The sequence below is a fragment of the Sinohyriopsis cumingii genome, unplaced genomic scaffold (assembly GCF_028554795.1).
Source record: "Sinohyriopsis cumingii isolate HCF-2022 unplaced genomic scaffold, ASM2855479v2 utg000349l, whole genome shotgun sequence".
Classification (NCBI taxonomy): domain Eukaryota; kingdom Metazoa; phylum Mollusca; class Bivalvia; order Unionida; family Unionidae; genus Sinohyriopsis; species Sinohyriopsis cumingii.
In genome coordinates, this window is record NW_028315889.1 from 1963294 (window position 1) to 1989309 (window position 26016).

Consider the following 26016-nt stretch of genomic DNA (forward strand, 5'->3'; position numbering starts at 1 on the left):
ATGTCTAGCACAGGGGCATCATGCCAGACACATAGCATGATGTTCCACCCAGTCACATCATCCTGACACCAGGCCGACCAGTCCTAACACTAACCTCACTTAATGCTGAGTGCCTAGCAAGACAGCTGCTAGTACCATTTGTTTGTAAGTATTTGGTATGACTTGGCCGGGGTTCAAACTAGCGACCTTCCCCATCCAATACTTTAACGACTAGGCCACCAGAGCGGTTCCCTAGTCCTTACCACACACACATATATATATAAAAGCAAAAATCCATGAATGCAAAATATATCAATGATAGATTTATATGGTGAATTCTTTGTAGAGGAGAGTATGCCAATTACCTGAAATAAAATAATAATAATAAAAGTACTCAGTGCATGGTATTTGTTCAAGAACCAAATTTTGACAGGTAAATTTGCATTCAGGTCTCAGCATACAAAGGCTAGTTTGCCTATTTCCCAGACTTAAACATGTGGATTGGGAAAGGGCTCCTACTGTCTGCACAAAATGGTCTTTGCTTGATGGGTCTGTAAATTTGTAAGTGAATTTAATGCATATGAAAGAAATTAATTTACTGCTGATCCAAGATAACACTTTCAAAAAAGTGATATGCTGAACCTGTGCCAAGTGGGTGAGAAAAACATATGGAGGCAAACTGTAAAAAAAACCATTCACACTGGACCAAGTAACCATTTTTCACCACTTCTCTGATAATAATGCCAATTGGCCTTCCTTCTAAATTTGTTGAAAAGCTAGGAGTATGCTTATCATAAAAAAAAGTGTTCATAACTGAAGAGATATGGTACACGATCAAAGGCAATGGCTTTTTTAATACATTCACACATATAACATGTTAAGCTCAACAGGCTTAATAATTTACAAAACAAAAATCCAAGCCCTCGAAAGCTAGAAAGTTGACTCCATCTCATGACCTCCATCCGGTGGTCTTAACCTTTTTGCCTACCAGAGATCCTGAAAGCCCCATATTGTCTGGACATGCCTATTAAGCCAACAGTTTTAACAGGCACATACAATGAGCACCAGTCAAAGGAGTTCTTAAATATCATAATATCAACTTGTCTCTGATTTGCTTATTGATTTAACTGCCACATACACACCTATACAAAGTAAACTTTAACACTCACCAGGATTGCTTCTTTGTAGGGCAATCAATGCCAACTAAGCTTCATTCAAATGGTGGTACAGTAGGTCTCATTTAGTTTTTTTGTCAGACAATCAATAAATATAAACTAAGCTTGTTTTGTCACTATGTTCTCCCAATTGTTTAAACACAGTATAACCACAAAACACTATACAAAGTGTCAAAGCTTATCTCCTTGTCTAATAAAAACATTTTAACTGAATATCTGCACCTAGGTCAAGTACTAACAGATATTAGATAAGTCCCTTATGCCATGTGGCTTGTGTCGAGATGAGCCAGCATTCCCTGCATAAAATATATTGTGTCGAGATGAGCCAGCATTCCCTGCATAAAATATATTGTGTCGAGATGAGCCAGCATTCCCTGCATAAAATATATTTTGAGCAAAATATGTGAAGCTTTGGTCTCAATTAACAAATAAAAAAAAAAAAAACGTTTATTAACATAAGACATATTTGAGGAGTTGATCAAATAAAACATCACATGACTTTACGGGAAATGAATGTTAATTAGGAGTTATGCATTTTCAAGGCAGCATGTCGGTTTGTCATCAATATTTTTTTGGGAAAGAGCAGAATGGCATTAAAAAAGTTGCAAGGTGGAATTCAATAGTAAAGCTTTTTTCAAAGAAAAAAAAAAGAGGTTTGCAACTAATTAGTTTGACAGGATACCAGTTAATCATGGAAGGAAAATACTTTAGCAGTCTAAGTATATGAGGCCACTTTGCCCACAGATCTTAGACACAAGATCTCATTCAAGAGTGCTCTTAAAATACACCTACTTTTGACTCCAAGAATAGACATGAAGATTTAATGTTTACTTCCTTAATTATTGTCAGCATGTTTTTGTTTTGTAATTTCATGGTGTTTTTGTTTTAGTAATCTTGTCATTGTATATGTTTTTATGTGCCATCTAATATTGTAAAGCACTCTGAGCTTCTACAGATTAGGTTCTGTACTTAGTCCACATTATTATTATTATAATTATGATTATTATTATTTACTAACCAGCCTTGCTGGTCCAGACCTTTCAGTCAAGTGGTATGTGTCTGGCTGTGTGATGGACAAACCAGGAACATTCCCGACTGCAACACTTAGAGTTTGTATCTTCTCCTGTTGCAACACTAGAGCTGCAGCAACTCCAAAATGGAAAATGAAAATATTTTTCAGTACATTTGATGCTTACATATATCAATGTTTTTTCTTTTGTCACAACTCTGGAAATCTCCCTTGAATGTTTTTATGTTATATTTCACAAATACGTCAGCCATGTTCATTTTCATGGGAAAATGTCTGTCAAGAGCCATTTCAATTTCATGATCTATGTTGCCAACATATCATTTCTGTGACTCAATATCCAATTATAAAGCCTAATTCAGATGGCAAGCTACAATAATACCAGTACATTTATACCGATGCTCTCTTGCAGAAATTATTCCCTGATGTGATCATGATTCTGGTTAAATCTTGCCTGCAGATAATGGGTCTACAGAAAACTTTCCTCCCAATCCCAGTATGTCCTGTTTAAAGGGATAGGCCTAACTGTAACAAAATTCTAGGCTGCACACAGATCACTTGAAAAAATTAGGTCATGTAATTTGATTGCAAAGAGTATAACTCCTTAACATGCATCTAAATATTCCTAATAAAAATGGAGATAAATGGAAAACCTTTTCCCATACAGAAATGTGAAATGATCTTTATGACCTAATCTAAAGGTAACTAATTCTCTTTCAGATCAATATACAGTATATGCCTAAATGTATTGAAGGTAACTGTAAAGGTATCACAGGTAAATGTAACTGTATCCAAGATAAATGCTACTGTATCCAAGGTAAATGTAACAAAAATAACAAATGGAGCATGAAATGTTGACCTGTGTGTGTGTGATTAGGATTCTTAATGTAGCTTTAACAATTTTTTCAGTCATATCACTACGATGCCTGCAGTGTGGCAGTTTATAGTGATGTCTAGCACTGGGGCATCATGCCGCAGACATGATGTCCCACCCAGTCACATTATCCTGACACCAGGACGACCAGTCCTAACACAAACCTCTTAATGCTGAGCGCCTTGCAAGGCAGCTGTTAGTACCTTTTTTTGTAAGTCTTTGGTGTGACTCAGCCAAGGATCAAACTCATGACCTCCCGCTTCCTAGGCGGACACTCTAACCACTAGGCCAACAGAGCGGTTGAAATGTTGACCTTGTGATCTGCTTTTGGTATTGGCTAGAAGTCCTCAAACAGGAACATATCTATAAAGTTTACTCACTGTGCATCAATAGTTTTGGAGCGATTGATTCAAAAACAACAATTTAATAACAAAATGACAACAATACTTATGTTCTTATGCCTAAGATCACAAATATAGAAATTTATTCTCATGAATATGAAAATGTTAAATTTATGCTTCTATCTTAGTATTACCAAATTATCCTTTCACCAATATGTCACCTGGAAATTTAAAAGTACTAAAGTAAAATTACAAGTATGGGCCAAGATGTGTGATAATCAGGTAGTATGACCATTTCCACCACCACTACCAACAAATAAAAATGACATACAGGAATTATTATGTCCTGCAACATCAGAATTTCAAAGAGCAACATGATCCAAAACCTAAAGCAGTTTCTAGAGCATGAAAATGAGTTTTGCTATCAAGTTTGATGGCAGGATGTATATCAGTGTCTAAGAAATGATCCAATTTGCTCCAACTTATGATAATAATTGGAGCATGAAAGCAGTAAGTAAAATTTCTCAAGATAATTGCAATTGTCATAATTGCTACTTTTAGGTAATGGAGCATTATGAAAACACTTAATGCTGACACTGAAAGATAGCAGTTAAAATGCTGACAAAAAAGCAAGGTCGCATCAAGCTTTTAAAAACATGGCCAAGTGCAGCCTTACCTCTAGAAAAAGGGGGATCAACCAAGTTGGGTGAGGGGGCTATGTATTCATTATTTAAAAAAAAAAAACCAATTTAAAAACAACTGTATCAAGAAAAATAAATCATCAGTCTCCTATATATACGTGACCTCTGTTTACATTCAAACTACTTCTAAGCTATGTTCAAGAATAGTAACCAATAATCTTAATATAGAAATTTTATTTCATCATACTTGTATCAACTGAATTGCATCAATCTGTCCTCTGGACCAAATAATAAAGTAAAAAAATCTTTTCAGCATATATGAATGTGAGGAACAACAAAAAGTTTTATGTGCAAATGTGAATATTTGCACTAAAAGTCAATGTCACATGCACACACAGTGTTCAAGGGAACAATTTCAATCAGGAGTAAGATTTCAGTCCACAAAGCAAAATTTCTAATGACCATGGGTTGGTAAATGATTCATTCACCACTTTCTGCACTGTCATCAGTTACCATGAGCATCTTCATGATCACCTAATGCTTACATTTTCACAAAGCAGCAGAATGATTACAACTATCAATCAATCAGGTGGCCTGTTTAGCATTTGCAGCAAATAAAAATGAAATGCATTATCTGAAAACGTACCAATAACAGCAGTGAATTCAATAATTACGTAGCACTCTTCTACAAAGCTTTTAGCAGTTTCCTTTATCCACTGTAAACATTAATTATTATTTTTAAAAAATAACTTTGAAGCAAGTGATCTTGAAAGCAAAATGTTTACCCCATTTCTAAGGAGTTTTTTTATTTTACAAAATCTTAGTTTTTTAACTTCTGATTCCTACAGTCAGTATGTGTTAACATAACAATAATCCACACACAAACATCCTAGCTACCAATACTGCATACTTTGACACAGCATAAAGGACATAAAACAATGAGATGAACACTTGAGTGGATAGATTCCATTTTCATTTCAGACCAACTAGACTATATGAATGAATGTGACTAAAGTTTCATGGCAATCCTCCAACTTGTTGTTTTGGAGTAGCCACAACAAACGTGTGCTAATGGGCATATGGTTGGATGGATGAATGACAGACAACACAGACAACATATCATCACATAAGCTCTCGTGGGTCTATGACCAGTAGAGCTAACAAAACATGTCTGATAATATATAAGGGCAATGACACAGAAACCTCAGTGTCCCACTGTGATCTCTCTCTCTCTCTCTCTCTCTCTGTATTAAACTCTTTGGCAAAAGGTTTCTGGGGTTGTGAACTGTAAATCACACCCCTTCATCGACAACATGTCCTCTCCACAGCGATGTCGGATGCAACTTCGCCAAAAGTAGTGGCAACTCTATCAGTTGTGCAGGAAGATGGGTGGAGGGACTTTTCTTAGTCCTCTCCACTCCCACCATGATGTGTGGAGAAATGAGAAATCTCATGTGCTTTACTGTAGTTTTGCTACAATGTCTATTACTGATAGGTTATTTATCTTACTTCATAAACCATATCTATATAGGATCATTTTGTTTTCACAAAAATAGCAAGACATTTATACAACCAACATTGCTCACAGGATCTCTCCCAGCACCTGAGGACTTGACCTTGATTTGAGCATTAGAAACTGTTCATAACTCCACCCTTAAAGTATATACACTAACCAGGCATTACAAGGGGAGTTAATTCATGCACATCACATGGATTCCTGGATCTGTCCTTTCCCCCCACCCCATTCTGACCCTCTACCTGGAGTCATAACTTGGAATTTATTTAGATCCCAATCAAGAGAGCTATGGATGCTCAGTGGTTAAGGAAACAGATTAACGACCACAAGGTAAGGGGTTCAATTCTCTGATTAGCTTGGATCCTCATTATTCGACCTCACTCATAATTTAACAAATCTGATAACTTGACGATACAAACTTACATACAACGTATAGTCAGAATAAAAAAAGATGCCTTTTAGAGTGTTCGCAAGCTCAGCCAACCAAATGCAAGATCACATCATTAATATACATGGTAGTTGCTTATAATCTAACTCATCTATGATCCTGATGATATAAACGTTCAAATACAAAATTTCAACATACATAAGCATGAAATATAGTTCACAGAAACCTCTTTTTGGAATAAAAGTGTAGTACTTTTACCAAGATGCATACCATCACTAAGTTTCATGGTTCTAGGCAGGATAATATGCATACACCATTGCAAAGCTCATAAGGTCATGAGCAAGATTACAAAAACTTAACCAAAGATGAAAGATAGTTCACAATGAGTTTCGTTTATTGTAAGGTTAAGAACAGAGATGCAAATAATTATAAATTTCTAGTGATGAACAATGCCTGAGAAATGAACTTCAAACTAAATTTAAACCAAATTAATTGATGCGTACAATGTGGACCATACTGCCCTACTTCTGCAATGAAGGAGTAGCACTCATCAATATCCATCCTCTCACAAAGTTTAATGATTCTGGTTAGGATGGTATGTAGATAGCAAAGGAAAACCCAGTTGTACCATGAACTACATGCAAGCACTTGATTTTAAGCAGTAAAAGGTAAATGTAGGGTTGCATCTAGGCTTTACAGATTTAGGGCCATATGGTTGTGATAATAACAGAGACGTATAAATCATCTAGTTCAGTGATTCTAGTGTGAATAGTGAAAACAAAAAATTTAAATATGTCATTAGGCATAAAATATGGGTTACAGTGAACTACTTCTGTGAACTTTTCTGGATGCATCCTCTCACCAAGTTTCATGATTCCAGGTAGAATAGTACTTTTACATCCAAGCTAAATACCAAAACTTATCCCAGAATGTACAAATGATTTACATGTATGCACAAAGTCAGCCCCATCTCATGGCAGTTGCTGCTATGAAACCTACTCCATACTGTTGCCTAGTTTCTAGGAAGAGAGAATAGTAGACATTCAGTGAGGCTGTACTTATATGCTTTTATCTGTGAAGAAACCAATACTAGTACAATTGCACTCATATACTTCGTGGAGGGGAACAAATAATGGAAAAGTGAATCAGTTACTCATCAGGAAACAAGCCAAAGTGAATCAGTTTGGGCTGGTATAAAAGCATTTAAAAACATTTTCACTTTTCTGACTGTCCAGTTGTTCATTCTCAACAATGTCATTGTGTGTGAAATAATCTCCATTCCGTCACATGGCACATCAATGGCATGAGGCCTGCATAGTTAAGTTAGCCAGCATATCACAATTATGTCACTGACTGGTGTTTTTATTTTTCCAGACACATTTAGCATAGACCCCATGTATAACACGAAAATCTTGGAGGATTTACATTTACTTGTGAACAAGGCTTATAATCTGTGCCATTTTTGAGTGTAAGACTACAATTTTATGAGATATTTAGCAGGAATCATGCAAACGCGTTAACTAGATGCAACCCTTAAAAAATGATACCTAGGTCAAACATTTAGTCGGGCATGACTAAATAGATGCATAATTTTCATTTAAATATCATACTTGTTTCATTTTTCTGGCTGAACCTGATCAAGGCTGCCTCCCCTGCCCTCTGGCTCTCATGAGTGGGTTCCTTTCTGTTTGGCCCAGACTGGTAACTGGCCCCACCACCACTACCACTGCGGCCTGCTGAAGACCTATCAGTCTCCTCATTTAGCCTGTGACCAGCACCAACTTTCTTAAACTTCATATCCAGTTTCTTCTTTTGGAAGAACTTTATGATTGCAGACATGGTGAAATTTGACCTTTGACCTCAGTTTTCTTTCTACTTATGGCTTGTATGTCTGTATGAGTGCAGATTCAACACTGAAAACAAAATAATAGATGATTAACTTTTCACAAATGTGAATCACCAGTGACATGCAATCATAAATTAAACAAAAAATGTGTTCAAAATGTGGTCCAGCCAAAAACATTTAAATGTAGCCTAACTTTTAAACAAAGAACCCATTTGGAAGCATTTCTCACATGTTTTGTAGCCTTCCCTTAAAAGCAACAGACAATATCATCAAAGTCTGGATGATATTATCAATCCACATTCATTGCAACTTGACTTCATAGATACCTACAAAAAATGGACATCTAATACAGGACAGTTTTTATTTGTCACGTATATTCAAATAATACTTTGAATTTAAAATTATCTATGACAAAAGCCATCCACAAAGATGAAGCAAAAGTGCTTGAAAGAATATGGGATGAACATAAATGATATCCTTTGTAATTTACAAATTTATGCCTATATATTAACTGGCATATGAACATATATATACTCTTTTGAAAACAACATCTTACAAATGCAGCATCAAAATCTGACAATCTTGTCCCAAGAAAGAATGTACAATGCCATTTGCTGGGTGGTTTGACTACAGCAGCACAGTATCATGTGTGACTTGTGTTCACCATGTCATGGCACAATCTGGCATGCATAAGATACCTTTAATATTAATAATAATAATAATAATAGTAATAATAATAATAATTAATAATAATAATGACAAATCAGTATTAGCATTAGGGTCAAATTAAACAAATCACTGATAAAATGTGATTGCTACTCAATATGTTTCATACCAATAAAGTACTGAAAAGTTACCTTTAAAATTTAATAGACTCACAATTCACATGTAATACTGAAAATGGAAGTACATGTAATTTGAAAATAAACCCCATTATGCATTTTCCTGTTATCTGGTTTTCATTTTATTATTCCACCATTCTGGTTCTAATTTAAAGAACAGTAACTGTTTCATCTGCTTGATGTTCTCAAAAAGGTATTTGAATACAATACGATGAAAATGTCAACAATTTGTAATTTAAATCAGTTGTCAATCTACAATTTCACTGAAGAATCCGTTTTTGTCTTATCCCCTGCAAACACCACAGTTCAATCCTAAAAGTGGAGCTTGAGGAGTTCAGTTTTAACAGAAATTGCATAAGAAATTTGAATGTTTTAGTAAATAAAATACTCTTGTAAGAAAAGTATACGTTTGGCACAGAAGACTTTGCAAGTGGGAACAGACTATGGTTTTTTGTTTTAGTACCCTTTCTGTGAAGCTGACTTCACTACTGCACAAATGTACATGGTGAAGGATGCCTGAAATTCTACAAAGTGCAGACAACAATATGGAACAAATTTGGAACAAGTGATTTTCTCAAGATTACAGCAGAAATGTAGGATATACATGTATAACCAGGGTAAGGGGCCATCCATTTAGGATGTAGGCAAAAATCTGGCAAATTTTGGACCCCCCACCCCCTACACATGCATACTTTTTTTTACACACCCCACTTGCGTACGTACGCTTGATGCACCCCTACACCAAGAATTCTATAGAACGGCCTATATTTAATCCACGCAGAAACCATAAAGGATTAATAATATTAATGTGTTTAATAAAACAGATAGCCCACCGACATTGAATGTCTGGCTGCATCAAAGAAATAAGCTGTGTTAACTTTAAACAGCTTGTCTAGTGTCCGCTAAAATTAAAATGCCGACTGAACCCAGTCGAACAGGTTATGTATTAGACAATTATCAAGATTTCACGCCCACCCCTGTTTCCATGCATACATACTAAATGGACGGCCCCTAAGTAGGTTATATACACATACCCTGAGGTAATGTGCAATATCTACTGACATTTCACATGATGTGATGTTCTCTTGTTCTTTGTTTTGTTTCTAAGATTTAATTTCTGCATAGTGAGTTTCGGGACAGTAACTTATACTCGAACTAGTATCTGTTTAACGAAGTTGGACTGTACAGGTGTTCTTTGAAATGCCAGTTTGATAACACCAATGCTTGATCCCCAGTACTAACTAATATTTGTTTGGTCAATCCATTTAATTTTAAAATATTGTTTCGTTTTTATTTTATACAAATACACAATCAGCTGAGCCATTACTATGTCATGATCACTGACAATTTTTCATTCAGTGTTCTACTTCTTGTCATACTATGTATCTATTATTTGTAGCATTGTTATACCATGTGTCACAGTATCTTATCTGTAGTATTGTTATGCACGAAACACACCCAAATTTTATTATATGCACCATGGGTATTAGGTATCTGATGAAATGTTAAATAATTGTCGTTCAGGTCTGTGTTTCCTTAGATTAGCTCACTCTGTTGACAGGAGTTGCAATTAGAGCTTGCTCTGATGTTAATTTTTTTTTCAACACCAACAATTTAACCAGCATTTGTATTTATTGTAAAAGAAAAATAATAAAAGTTAAAAGACTAACTTTGTTTTGCCTCTTTTCCTTACCTACTAATTTTTTTAATGATCAGTTCTAAAAAGAGACAATTAATTTTTGTTTTTAATAACCAAATTTATTGCCTAAATACCAAATGTATGTGCACCAATTTGGGTATTAAAAGTTTGTACAGGTACACCAAGATAAAATAACAAATTGCTGAATACATTATTAAAAAAAATGAAAATAATCTTTAAAAGAAAACAAAATCATAAAAAATAATAGATACACTCCCCCATAAAATATGCCATCATAATATATATATATACAAATAAAAATCCCTGCAGTAAAATAGATTCATAAATAGAAGGAAGAAAACCCATAAATACAAGCAATTACAAACTAGCACGTTTTGGGTTTTTTCTCCATTAATAAAATGATATACAGTGTATTTGTCTTGCAATTATCTTTCCTTTAGTTTTATTTAGTTTGATGATTAAAAAGAGCAAAATTAAGTTAATAAGTAGAAACACAAAACATACCTACTTTAGGTGAATAATAAACAAAAATTAGAACACACACTTATCTTCTTCACTAAGAATACAAAAATTTAATTTACACAAAGCTTACAGCCACATGAGGTGGCCAAGAAAATAGAAATTAAAAAACATACAAATCATCTTGTCAATTCTTCAATATGAATGAATCAATAGATTTTCCCAATAACAGTGGAACACACATGAAATACTTATATCTGTAACACCTAACCAGAACTGACGTCTTCATTTATGTACCAAAGTTGTTGTTCTCTTAACCTCTCTATATTTTCACCGACATATGTTCATTAAGTGTTACCAATTCTAGTTTAACTTTCCAGACCATAACCTATTTAAAAGACGTTGTCCTGTCTGATCAACAATGTTAATATATAAATGACACTTACTGTTTTTATCATCACTTTTAACTAATGGATTTGCATATCCAATTTTCATATGAAATTTAATTATATGAATGAATATGACCTTAATAAATACCAAGAAGGCATATTTTGGCACAGATATATTAATTGATACTGGCAGCAACATACACTGGTTAATTTATAAAGCTGTACATTACTCAGCCATTCTTCAACAATCAATATATATATATATATATATATATATATATATATATATATATATATATATATATATATATATATATATATATGTACACACACACTGTTTTAACAATTAAAGACCTAAATGTTATGAATTGCCAATTTATTCCTTTTTCAAATAAATTACAAAAATTATTGAATTTCACCACTATATATATATATATATCTCTGTGTGTGTACAATCTAATGCCTGTATGTCATTTGAAATGAAAAGTTTTTAAAGCTTATTGTTATTATTTTAATATATGATTCTATATAACATAATTGCTAAGGTAACATGAATTATTACTCTTAATCAATCAAGTTTTTTGTGTGCATGTCACAATCTGCCATAATGAAATCAGTTTAACAGATTAGCAGATTTAAACGTATTCATTTCATGGTAATTTCAACTAAGCCATGGTCTTCATTCAAATTTAAGAAATATTTTTAAAATTTTGAATTATTTTCAAAGACCTTTACAAGACAATCATGCAATAATCCAGTGAAAGATTTGTATGTCAACTAGATTTAATGTACTTTATAATTAAAAGGCAACTCCTGTAAATTAGAAGAATAAATGAGAAGATGAATAGCCAATTCTTGAAATAATTCTGGCAGCATTTTCTTTTGTTGAATTATCATGAAGGCTGGTAAAATTGATATAGGTCAATAATTATTGCTGATGATCTAAAATATCTGTAACATGTGGCAGATCTGGAATTGTCATGGGACTTTCAATTCCACAAAATCTAAAGGAATGAAAAATGATGTGGAAGAATATTTTCCAAGTACTGAAAAATTGCTATATGTCAATAATTAGTTGCTGACAATCTAACACAGCATGTCTTGTAAAGCTTACCAACTTAAACAATGCATATACAACAATCATACTGATATCAGATCTCCACTGTTATACATGAAGATCTGATGGAGAACACTTAAGTGTCATGTGCTGGTAACCTATGTTATTAGCATAATCACTAATTTTATCAGCCAATCAGATGAAGTCTTATATCTTTGCATTTGGAGACTGAGCAGTGTGGATGAAGATCATCAATGTGTACCGAATGATTTAATTAACTTTCAGATTTTTGAAAGCTGCATTTCCATTGACTAATTTAAAGGTCACCAAAACAAGACCCTTAAGCAGTCATCATCAGATCTAATTTTAATCAGATTGCATATACAACAGATAGTTAAAGTCAATTCTATTTGTGTATATCGAATGACACAGAACACAAACTTTATGCAATTTAAGAGAAGACCAGTCAACAAGCTCATCAGAACAAATATTTTGATGCTTCCCATGAAACCAGTTTGAACACACATAAAACAATCAGGGCGCAACTTAATTTACAATCTACACGTAAAAACTTAGAAATGAACTTATTAGCCATCACGATTGTCAACTATGAGAACTTATTGATACGTTTTGTTGGGAAAGGAGGTAACAGCACTTTTAACAGATTACTGATTACAAACCGAAGAAATGGGAGCCAAGTGCCCTTATGACACACTGAGGCAGCCACCAGAGCTGACCTGGGCTGGTAATGAATCTGTAACCTCTACCAAATGAATTACCATGGCTCACCCAGTGTACATAAATGCTGTGTTCATTCTTCGATATATACTTTCACAAAAGATATTTATATAGGACCATTGTATTTTGATATTGTGAGTAAGTCAATAACTGGATTGAGAATAGTAAAGGTGATTACTTTATTTTTTAAGACAAAAATTGTTGAACTATGACATGCACACATGATTTCTCAAAAAAAGTTTTATATTACATACATTTCAACTACAAGAATCAAATTTTCACCATACACTGATGATCACCAGTTGATTACTAACGTCTCTGAACTAATCTCAAGACCTAGGATTAACAATTAACCATTGATCATAAATTTTGTCATGACTTTAGAAGTTCTGAGTACAACAATAACACTATCGTAACAAAATTTCTGTGTCTGTGTTCGAAATGATAAATGTTTTCTATCAGAGGATTTATTGTCTTATTGGCCAAGGGAGCCATCTTGTCCGAAGTGCTTGAATTTACCAATCACTGCTATCTCACTTCTGTCTGTGTTGGTTCTAGTTTTGGGCATGACCAATGTGAGACAACTGCCAGTAGCTTCCCATGGGCTGGTGGTTCTTACTGGGGTTTTTCCAGGCTCTTCCTCCATTACTTATGCTGGCCACCATGTATAGCTTATCTTGTGTAGAGAAATGGCATTAAATCCTAAACAACAACAACATGACATTGTTTTTGCAAATTACCACTGAATTGATTGATTTTACTTAATTATTCATGTAATCACGATTACACTCCGAGATTACACCGCCAACGAAGGATGATTATGATTACAGCTGACACTAATCAATTACAACTGAATATGATTGCATTTATAATTGGCCCCATGCCAGCTTGGAAGATGAATATTCAACAAAAAAAAGTATTAAAAAGTGTGTTATAATATTATGTTACCCATCAATAACCCTTTATATAATACTGATTTATTATGTTTAAATATAATGATAATAACACAATTAACATGAAAAATTAATAAAGTAATCGGCCTACATTATGGTATGAGTGTTCAAAGTTGGTAATAAAACTGGCATATTAATTTGATTATCTTTACTCTAAACCTTAAAAATAAGACGCTATCTCATAATGGTTGTTTCTGATTTCGACAAGAAATGTAGAAACATACAAAGAACACTCATATCAATTAAAAAGAACTTGTATTCTCTTACCATCCACTGCGATCTATCAACTTTTCTGTGTAAAATACGACACCTGATGAAATCTTTTGTATATTACACGTATCAAAACTATATTTGGGTGGTTTTGGTATACCAATAATTTAGACATAACAGCATCCCTGGCATTCAAAAGATCAAACACCACTGTCTGACTCATTCAAGTTGGTGATGACTCAGATTTTTATCCTTTGACTTTGACAGCAAAGACAATCCTTCTAGCTGATATTTTTGTTTTAAAACTAAGCGTTTGTAACCAATACCATGTTGAAATATATTGCCCTTAATAATGTGTGTGTGTGATTTGGATTTTTAATGTAGCTTTACAAAATTTTCAGTCATACTGCTACAATGTCTGCAGTGTGGGAGTTTATAGTGATGTCTAGCAGTGTGGCATCATGTCGCAGACATGTAGCATGATGTCCCACCTAGTCACATTATCCTGACACCAGGCCAACCAGTCCTAACTGTAACCTCTTAATCCCGATCGCCAAGCAAGGCAACTGTTAGCACCATTTCTGTTAAGTCTTTAGTATGACTCAGCCAGGAATCGAACCCACGACATCCCCCATCCGAGGCAGTCGCTCTAACCACTAGGCCACCAGAGCAGTCGCCCTTAATAATTCATTTTGAGAAATTCTATGATGACGAAATTAGACACTTGTAAGGCAAGATTAAAGATAAGACCAGAGTAAACCACATGTTTTCCCCTACTGGAACTGGGCGTCAAACCTGTTCGAAAGTATCAATATTTTTGGTGGATTTGGTATAGATTTTGGGTGTTTCGTGTAACCGATCAAATATTTAAAACATATTACTGTAAAAACTAACGTAAAGAATATTTATGAATTAAAAATAAAGTATGCATTGGTTATCTATTAAGAAAGGAACCTTTTTTTTTGGGAGGGCTGGTGATACTAGAGCCGAAAATTCTCCAGGCGACTTGGATCAGAATAAAATTCACTGCCAGACACACGACAAGTAATACCAGGACTATACCCTGGGCATCGCTGCGGACATCAGCTATCCCTAGAGTCCACTCGTACACCTCGATAAAAAATGACCACAAGTTTTCAATAATACGTCCTGAATTTATGTCAAAGCCGTCGTTAACGTCGGGGGCAGATTCGTCTACGGTTTCAAACAGCGCGGACATGTATATCGTGTAAAATTTCATTGAAAGATCACACCAATCGGCACATCCTGGTATTTCTCTCCAACGCAAATAGACTCTATGAAACAACTGCTTCCCAGGTAGCGCTCTTGCCTCTTCCCGAAATGCAAATGTTGCCCTAAGTTAAACTGTTAGGAAAATTTCGGCATAAATGCCTGTTTTGATTTTGCAACAGATTTGATGGGATTCTTAAAAGCAGCGTAAACTATAGTAGGTTTAAGTCTCTAGCCAGCAGCTTTATCACTGTTACTGTTAACTCTTCGTCTTTTTTCGCCAATCCCAAAATGACAAACTCAAAACGAGGCAGATGTCTTGGGTACAACTGTTCGGTTATCTTCGTGGCGCACTGGGAAAATTAATAAGTATATCGCTCGGTCATTTCCGTCATGTCTAGAAATATGGTAGGTTATTCGTCTTTGGCGGAGTGCACCACATATATTGCGCTCATCACCACCCACCCCCCAAGGAAAAAAAAAAAAAAAAAACCCACATCGATAATTTCCAGATTCATATATAATATTAGTCTGGTTCCCTGCTTCGTATGCTCCCTGTGTTGCACTCCACTATAGTGGCGCTCTACATTATCGTATTTTGCATAGGGTTTAGAATTTAGAATCTTCACTGGTCATAGTGCTATTTAAAAAGACCTTGTATATCTTAGGTATTGTTCCAAGAACCTTTAATTCCCTTTATTTTTGCATAATTGATGGGTGTAACATGGGTTATACAGTATACAGCTTGGCCTTATATAAGATGTGCATCTTTCAAAAAACTGCTAGCTCCACTTGATCATTGTCACTTTCTGGACTTCAGAGGTAAATTGTATAAAAAAAAGAGCTGATAACTTTTTTTACATTTTATAAATTTGGTAATTCATCCATTGCACTTTCAGAAGCTGGTATTGTCTAGTTGGGCAAAATCCATTTTCCCCAATTTTAATAAGTGCTAAAGATTGCGTATTATATAAAAATTCAGGGTGATTTTTTTAGCACAAGGGAGCAGTGTGCTTAGATCATGTATAATTTCCATAAGTACAATAACCAAAGAAATGTCAGCCACATTACATCAAAGCAGCATAGACGTATGCCAACATTCTCTCCACTGTGCATGTTACAAATGCAAACAACTTCATGTCCTTACATATGTCAATCTCTCAAAAGTACATAATATCTGGTGAGCGAATAGTGGAGTGCAACACAGGGGAGCAGGGAAACAGACTTGAATATAGGTCTCACTGGATAGCTTCGTATTTTGAAACCTCCTTAATTTTTAAGGTAGAAGGCATGAACCTAGGCCTAGCATTTATAAATTCACACAAGCTAAATTTGTAATGTGGTTTAGATTTAGTTTGAGTTAGGCTTGAAAATGGGTTGGCTTGTTTGGTGACTGCCTGTCACAGTTAGACTAGCATTGGAAATCAAATAGGTAACTTGGACTGCAAATGAACAGTTGACTCGGCACACGTATTTATGTATGTCTGTTAAGAGGTAACTATCTAAAAATTGAGATGGTTGAGGGGTGATGAAAAGTATGCTAATTTGTTATAGTACTAGTGAACTTTATTCATGCATAAGGCACATACTGATTCTTCTAGCTGTCTTGTCACAAGAAAATATTCAAAACAGCTCTTTGCTGTCAAAAATGAATGTAAAAAAGAGGGGTTGGAGGCATTGTTGGTTCAGTATAAAAGCCACCAGTTGTATAAGGAATTAACCGGATTGCTTCAGTCAAAATCTCACATGCATGCTTTCTACAAAAATCATTAGTTTGTTTTTATTTGCATCTTATGTGTAAAATTATTCTCATTTTTGTGCAATAGGTCATTGTTGGATGAAAATTCACCAGATAAACTGTCCAGTGAGACCATTGCCTCCTCTTATACACACAGTCGGAGTATTGTCTATTTTTTCTATGATAAAGAATCTGCCTAGAATGTTGCACAGGTGGTGCTCTACAGTATCGTATTTTGCATGGGTTAGACTTCAAAAGGAAAAGAATTTCCCCGGGGTTCCTCATTAGTTATACTGGCTATTTAAAAAAGACCTTGTATATCTTAGGTATTGTTCAAAGAACGCTTAATTCCCTTTATTTTGGTGTATGACTGATGAGTGTAATATGGGTTATAGAGTATATAACTTGGCCTTATTACAGATGTGCATCTTTCAAAACAACTGCTAGCTCCACTTGGTCATTTTCACTTCCTGAGCTTCAGAGGTAAATTGTCATAAAAATATAAAGTAAAGTTCACATTGTGTCACTAACAAAAGGAATATTAAAGGAATAAATGTGCAGCAGTTAGATTAACTAAATATGTCGTAGTCCTACAATGTAAGACACATTACCCGATATTTTTGTTCTGGGTGTGATGGGTCTTAATGCATAACTAATGGTGCTGTGTAGCATGTTTTGATGTTAACTACCAGTGCAACGAAAATCAAATTTTCAGGAATATCATGCACAACTGGCAACCAATAACAACACTTTTCTACAAAGTAAACTCAGTGTTTTAGTCAGACTTTACTTACTCTGATGTCTTCTCTCTAATAAATTCAAATTCTCACAAAAGAAATGGATCTGTTTTCAAGTTCCGTTGTCCTACATTTCAGTTTGCTGGAAAGCGATGAAAACCAGAAATGCCGAAATTGGGTTAAGTTGAAATATTATTCTTTAAAATTTTACTTTCGTTATGATGTTAGTTGACATCAAAACATGCTACACAGCGCTCTTAGTTAGGCAGTAATACCCAGATGCCCAAAACATTAAATATCAGCATTGAGGTCAGGGTAACCAGATGAATAGGGAAAATACTTATCAGATTGTATGAGCTATTAAAGTCTTTTATTTTATGAAAAAGGTTGAAGGTTGGTTTAGAAGACTATACATGGCGCATCATGGGAAGAAGGCACTTTTACTATCACTTATAATGATGTGTCAAGGATTCACTTTACTAATTCAGTTCCCATAGTAAACCTATGCAAACACCATGTTATTAAAAATTCAATAACTTAAAATTTTTGAGTGCTCATAATCAAACCTATATTTATCAGTAAAGATGAAACCTGGATGTCAGCTTCTGTGCTGAGGAAAGGATATGAGCCTCAGCATTTTCTGGACCTGCATGTGTTTAAAACACATGCTTTCAATTCCGCACCATAGAGTCAGGTGCTAATTTTAGTAATGTGTGTTCTAAACTCATGGCTGTTAAAGGATTAAATTTCCATCAATAAAACAATGTCTCTCTTTTTTCTTCCACTTACAACTAAGATTCAAAAGAATCTTTTTCCTAAAACATAACTTACATTATTAACCAATCCTGGTCAGCCAAGCCCATATATACTCTATTTTATGTTCACCCATTTCCAGGCTGGTTCCCATTTTTTTCACATCATTAGTACCATGTGTACTCAAAATCACCTGCCATCGCATTCGGGAGACATCGGTTATTTCTGTGAGAGAAAAATATGCCCCAGATATTTGTTGATGCAGTAATTTATAGAAAATGATTTTATTTGTGGAAAATTCTCCACAAAACAAAGAAACCCAGTTTGTTTGTGTCACCTCATCCATTTCAACCATTGGATTTATATACTATTGATCAAGAAGTTACATATTTTCTTTTAAAGTTTGATCATTCGTAACTTTTTGTTAATCCTTGTTTCTTAAATAGCCAAAGTATTTGGAATACTAACATAAACTCACTCTCTGCATCAAAAGTGCCTGCTATCTGGTAATTTACAATTGGAATACCTCTGGGGTATTCTGTCCAGGCGAGAAAAAAGCCTTTGATGTAATTCATAGCCGTTGAGCATTTTATTCCAAACTACTGTCAGATACAATGGACAATACTGCGGTGGAAGGAGACAAAGTTACAATTGTAGTAAAGGAGGCCTTTGCTGTTTTAACATTTGTGGCACTCTACTGTTTCGTATTTTACATAGGTTTCAATTTCCCAGGTTCTCCTCACTGGTTATAATGGCTATTAAAAAGACTGTATTGTTAGCTCTAAATTCCCTTTTTTTTAACTTTGTGATTGATAGGTATAATTTGGGTTTTGAGTATACAGCTTAGCCTTACTTCAGATGTGTATCTATCATAAAACTGCTAGCTCCACTTGGTCTTTTTCACTTCCTAGACTTCAGAGGTAAGTTGTCAAAATAAGAGCTAATAACTTTTATTTTTTACATTGTTTATGTTTGGTTGTTCATTCATTGCATTTTCAGAGGCTGGTGTTCTCTAGTCTTAGTTTTCTCTATTTTACTAACTGCTAAACATGGTGTATTTTAGACAATTCATGATGATTTTGCAAGCACATGTGATCATTTTTTCTGGTAACTGTGTGCTTTGATCATGTACTATTTCCCCAAGTACAATATCCAAAGAAATTTAAGTGACGGTAGATCAAGTAACATTGAGGTATGCCAACATTCTCTCCAATGTGCATTTTGCAAATGCAGATAACTTTACCTTACATCTGTCATTCTCTAAGAAGTTAAAATGTCTGTAGAGTGCCAATATAGATGGCGCACTCCGCCCGAGGTAAATCACCCAACACATCAACATATTCCTACAACTTCTTCAGATCTTATTTCACAACATGATGGAAATGGCTGAGCGAAGTTCATATCGTGGTAACTTACTCTTCTCTTTTGGATGTTATCCCTACACCTGTCAGTTTAGAGGACACGTTTTATATACAAAGAATAAATAGTTTCACACACTTTGCCCCATTACTTTCAAATTTACTAGGGTCAATCTAATATATGTCAATAATGAAATTGCAATTAAATCAGTTTTTGTTTTAAGATTGCTTTTTACTAAATATAAAACTGACCATTCTTATTGGAACACACTTCTGTTGTCAAATCTTCACTTTTGGAGGTGAGTAGTTAAACTTGCATTCCATAAAGTGAAGTGAACGGATTCGAAAAACGCCCCAACTGATTAAGTTTGCCTCAGGTGGCAGGGGCCAGTTTTCATGTACAAATTTAATGCCACAATAAATGACCCGATTTTTAAAAAAATCATACAAAATCAAATACACAAGTGAGGTCAAAAAGGTCCATATTATGGGATACCTATATTAAAACAAAGCATAAGAATATTATCCACTTGGCCGAAGAAGTCAGTGGCAGTTCATAGGAGAAGTTTATGCACCCCAATCCCAAATTTATACTTTCAATTTTTATGTCCGAAGGTCATTTTCGACACCATGTGATGCTCACAGTGCAAACACAAGCCCTTTTCCTAGACGCCAATTCTGTAAAACAGTGTGTACTAAACAGGCTGATGTAACTGAAAAAAGTTTTCATCCAAGCCGTTTTTTGAGGTATTCTACTTGCCCCAAACCCATGTGTTTACAGTAATGGTATGCTAGCTCTTCTTCCTTGCCAACTATTGGTATTTCACTATCAACATATTGCAGAGTGACTATGGAAGGTGTACATGCCGATATCAATTTCAAGAACAACACAAGCCCGCAACACCTAGTAGACAGATATATTCATATATTTAATTAGTAAACAATAATAGCTGAAAAAGTCACACCATAGCCTTAAGTTAAGAAATTTGCCTGGGGACAATTTACGAAACCGTACCCTGCCTCCTTACCGTCGATAGAGGTTTGCAAATTTTATTAATGAACCTCAGTTACAACCTTACAACCAGGCTAATAGCTGTATCCTAACAATATGTACATGCATTTAAATTTTTTAATTAAAATATAAGAAATAGAACAGAATTTTCTTCCTAAGATTACAATTTAATCATTTGAATTGCTGAATTGTGCTGCTTTGGATACAAGGCTATAGTGCTGTTCTTTCATTTGGTTGCGCCCACCCATTAGTGAAACATATTCTCGTTTCTGTCGTTGTCCGATTTTAAATTATAGTCTCTAAAATTGATTAATAAATAAAAAATTAATAAAAAGGAAAAATCAATTGTTATGTTCATGAAAAGATGTGCATAACCTGATCATTCTCAGACCAGACAGATGACCTATAAAGAAATGTCTGGTCGCCATTGAGAGAAAGGTTTTGCGGGGTGAGTGGTACGATAGCGAAGCCCAAGAGAACAGGCTACAAAAGGGTAAGAGCAGTATTTTGATCTACCAATGACAAATTGCAATACTTCCTTCAGAAGAATCAGTCACTTAATTTGCATCGATGTAAGGGATATAGTAAAACTTGTTATAAAGTTTGTAAAGTAAATATTGTACCAGTTGTGAAACTTTAATTAAAGTTTTGATAACTTCCAAGTTTTGGATACTGCACCAACCTATGGCTTCATTTTACCTAGTATAGTGTATATTACAAGAATCAAGTGGAGAAACCAAAGAGCACAAACATTTAACCTACTTTTGACTTACTAAAAACATTTTTATATCTCAAAAGTTATTTTAATTTGTTTCATCAACCTTCCAACCAGAGATGTCAGTAATCTTGGGAAGGGACTTGTTCGTACATGGAAAAGTCCCAGTCTTACTTATGAGGTTGCAGTAGGAAATAGTAATGATCAGAAACAGAGTCTGTTATCACCCAGTTACATCGGGCTTCGCATTTCAAACTTTAAATATAAACGTTTTTACGCTGGTATCTTAATTTGTACTTAGACGGAATGGAAGTCCTGTCAATGTATACAAATATATATCAGACAGTAAATGTTGAATATTGGCATTATTGTGTTCTGTGTTTGTAGGCCTAGGTGCAAAGGAGAACTAATAAGGGTTACTGTCTTTATTTGAAAACCAATATGTTAAAATTATCAGCAGCCTTTATCAAAGTTGATGAGACATAGCTTCCAAAGTAAGCTGTATTTCATGTTGGTTATTAGTTAAGAAAATAATTTTAAAAAATAATTTTTTTCTTAATTAGGAAATTTAAAAAATAAATAATTTTATAGACTTTTCTTTTCAGTGATTTTCAATTATTTTATTTGTGATCTTGGAATAGTGCAGTCCTGAATGCAATTTTTGTTAGTATTTTGTTCAAACCTGCAGTATCATGACTGCTGGAGGTATATATTTAAGAATATGAATGTGTGTGTGATTTTGGTTTTTAACATAGCTGTAAAAAGTTTTCAGACTGTTCACAATGATATCTGTGGTGAGGCAGTTTATTGTGATGTCTAGCACTGGGGCATCATGCCACAGATATGTAGCATGTCTCACCCAGACACAATATCCTAACAGTGTCAACCAGTCCTAATACTAACCTCCTAATGCTGAGCACTAAACAAGGCAGCTGCCAGTATCATTTTCATTAGTCTTTGGTATGACCTCCCACATCCTAGTCAGATGCTCTAACTACTAAGGCCACTGGAGCCATCTAATATGTGTGAGAATTCCCATTTACTTAAATATTAAAACTAATCACTAAGTGAATTTTAACAACAAAAATCTAATGAGAAGCAGTACCAGGGCATTGTCAATCCCACTTGATAGCAGGTACATCCAGAGAATGGAGATCAAGAGAGACTAAGAGGGAAACGTGTTCAGCTTGTAATGCTTTATGTTCTGCAAGTTTTTACTCTGATTTTGCATTGTTACATTAAGTCAAAACGATCAACAGCAGCCATTCAAACAGGTGACTTCTGAAGGAAGGTACAGCTCTCAGATTTGGTTCAAGACAAATTTATTTACCATGAACTAACTAGTATTATTATTAGTAATATGCTAACCAAGATACATTTATTTAGTTCAGCTATTTAGCAACAATCAAGAAAATTACAACTGCGTACATGTACTCATCTCTCTTTCTCCACAACTGAGTAATGCACTAATTTATCTTAAACAACTTATGGTTCCTAAGTAAAGTACTTATTAACTGCTTGCCTGTAATTGTGAAATAAACAACTGACGTTTTGTTAGGGATGAAAACATGTTCACACTTTAAACAATCAATGGATTACGCTGGTGCTCAAACTCACCAATATCGTAAGACAATTGACTTTTCACGACCTTTGATGATTAGTGAATGACATGAAGCCTACTGGGGCTATTGTTAGTAGCACCTAAAACATTAATCTTAGACCATTTCAGTAGTCACATGATATAACAAAACCTTCACTGACACATGCTCCATTCTTGATGAACCTTGTTCCAAGTTGCTGCGACAGCATCAGGTGTCCAGTTGTTCTCGGATTAATTATGTTGAGAATTATGTGTCCTTTTGTTCTTTTACTAACAATGTGTGACTTTCATTTAATATTTTCACATTTTTGTGTTGCAACATTGGAAAGGGGTTTATTGTTAATATCATGTGACTACATGGACATGTGGGTTATGAGATTTGTTTCAATGCTGTAGTTTCATCTCATCTGCAAGCAGATTAAAGACAAGGATTATAATACAAAAATATTTCCTATTTCATGCAGATATGACTCAATGTTACATTGTTTAAGTCTGTTAGGGTTGCTGGTTAGTGGCTACCCTATGCCACCAGTGCATGGTAGTGGTAGATTCCATGTTTTCAGTAGGCAATTGACTCTCATCCTACACCCCAGTATAAATGTCCAAATATTGATAATGTGGTTTATAAAGGTCAGAGGAGACTTGGATTATTAAACTATAAGGGATGTCACTGGTTTAAAAAAACCTGCCTTGCTTTAGATGCCAGCATGTTTACTCTTTGAGCTTCACTGGGCTATTAAGTACATTTGAATATTAAATGTTTTAGCATTGATTCCAGTAATATACTTTTATATATACCATGCATTGCAAATCAAACAAAAGAAGTATAATTTGCATACTTGAAGTGGCTACTGCTGATACACTCAGCAGTAACTGATACTGCCAAAGGCAGGGTGAAAACACTGCTTGGTGAAGAAACACATGGCTGCTCACCACATAAGACAGGTGACCACTTACTACATAACATTTATATAGGAACTTTGAAGGAGGAAAATTAGAATATCCATTGTGACCAAGTGAACGTTAGAACAGGTTTGACTCTTATCAATGCCTTTAGTTAGCATTTACATGTACTACGTTCTTCTATTACATTGTTGCATCCAGTTTCTTTCAGCTATCGATCCGTTTTTCTCAATTTACTGTTAATGTCTGTAATTTCTATCTTGTAGACATTGCCATTGTTGCATTTTCATTCGCGTGTGTGATAATGTGATTATTTGCAATTTAAAGCAAGTTTGAACATATAGTGAGAAGATATGTTATAATTACAATAAACAGATACATACTTTCTGTTTGACTAATAATTAAATGGAAGAAAAAAGTATTCTCAATTTATCTTTAAATGTTGGCTTTTCATTGATTGTTTTGATGGATATCTCTGATTTACATGGAAGTGGAAGAGTGAACTGATTAATAATGGACAATTTCAGTGAGGGATTCACTTTTACCTTGCTTTTTTTTTTAACTTGGCTGGACACTTTAATGAGAATTTTGATTGGAAAAGTAGATAAAGAAAAATGTTTTGCTATATTAAAACAGATTAAAATAAAGTTAAAACAGTTCTGTTCATGGTTGTTTCATTTTTCACTTAAAGATCTTTTACCAAAACCTGGTTTGCTGCCAGTCTTAAATATCTGGCTGTTTCTGAAACCACCTAATCATTTCTCCATCTACTCATGTATATGTTTGTTTTTAATCTATCTGCATTCAAACACTACCTTTTTTATCTTCATCTGTATAACTGTCTTCATGTACTGTTTACATGTATCATCTTTGGTAACTTTAATTGTTTGCATATCATTATAGGGTACAAAACAAGATTGAAAACAAAAATTCTTTATTTGTCAAATATAGCATGATTTCCTTCCTTTATTTTCCCTCTTTATTTATTACTTTATTTGTGATAGTGCTTGGTATCAGTTGTCAGTATAAAAATTGTAATAACACAGCTTTATTTTATTGGCCTTCAAGAATTATTATGGAATGAAGAATTCATAGTTGTAACATCAGTTAGGGTATAGTGGGGGAATGTCAGTGTTATTGGAGATGACAGGGAACTGTGCTATTTTATTTACAGCTTAATGGTGTTTTTTGGTGGGTATGTCTTTTGTTGAAACAAATAAAACAGAACTTTATAAATTTAGACCCCACAGTTTTGTTTGAATTGTGTGGTTTTTCTTTAGTAACTACCATGGAAAGGCATTGTACACGTTCCATAACTGAATTACTTGTTCATGTTTCTGGGGTTTTTTTTTTTTGTGACTGCAGGTTCTGATTAAACATCAGCTCAAAACAAGACTCAAAAAGGAAGTAACCCACCTACTTTTGTAGGTGTTTGTAAACCTCTGAATAATAAGTTGAAAACATCACAGTTGTTCCTGTAACATACATACAGCCCATTTATGTTCACTTTCCCAGTATTCCAGGTGCTTTCTTTGTCTCTTCTATTGATAATATTTGTACTCTCTTGTCATCACATTTCTGCTGTTTCATGTTTGCTGCATACCTTGCAAATACTTCCACATGTTTACATGTATTAGCTCACAGTGCCTTGGGTGTTTATCAGCAGCAATATTAATATTAAAACATTTTTCGGTATAATTCTGGATCATTCACTGAGCCAGTGAAAGTGACCATTTCTGATTTGTCAGCACAACCTTGAGATCTAATAACATTTGTTACCAGCAGTAATGAACAGCTCTAGGTGGCCTAGTGGTTAGAGCATCTGCCTCGGATGTGGGAGGTCGTGGGTTCGATCCCCAGCCAAGTCATACCAAA

The 26016-nt window shown here is 34.5% G+C and overlaps 2 protein-coding genes across 7 annotated transcripts in view; one reads left to right on the forward strand and one right to left on the reverse strand.

The window, feature by feature from the left end:
* LOC149774321 (UBX domain-containing protein 6-like) overlaps positions 1-20671 on the reverse strand; it is a 29911-nt gene extending 9240 nt beyond the window's left edge. Inside the window, exons 1-2 of one of the 6 annotated variants that reach the window (XM_089945455.1) lie at positions 20506-20671; positions 7552-7854 (exon numbers count right to left, since the gene is read on the reverse strand). In XM_089945455.1, the coding sequence (XP_089801581.1) occupies positions 7552-7780 (229 nt within the window). In that variant the 5' untranslated portion in view covers positions 7781-7854; positions 20506-20671. Of the gene's footprint in view, positions 1-2172; positions 2304-7551; positions 7855-15049; positions 15785-18631; positions 18778-19796; positions 19819-20163; positions 20449-20505 lie in introns of those variants that run through there. The other 5 variants (XM_089945454.1, XM_089945456.1, XM_089945453.1 and 2 more) reach the window with 5 other exon arrangements.
* A 602-nt stretch (positions 20672-21273) lies between these two features.
* Positions 21274-26016, forward strand: part of LOC149774322 (laminin subunit beta-1-like) — a 133895-nt gene continuing 129152 nt past the window's right edge. The window contains exon 1 of the mRNA XM_089945399.1: positions 21274-21416. The gene's annotated coding sequence lies outside the window, so the exon portion shown is untranslated. The remainder of the gene's footprint in view (positions 21417-26016) is intronic.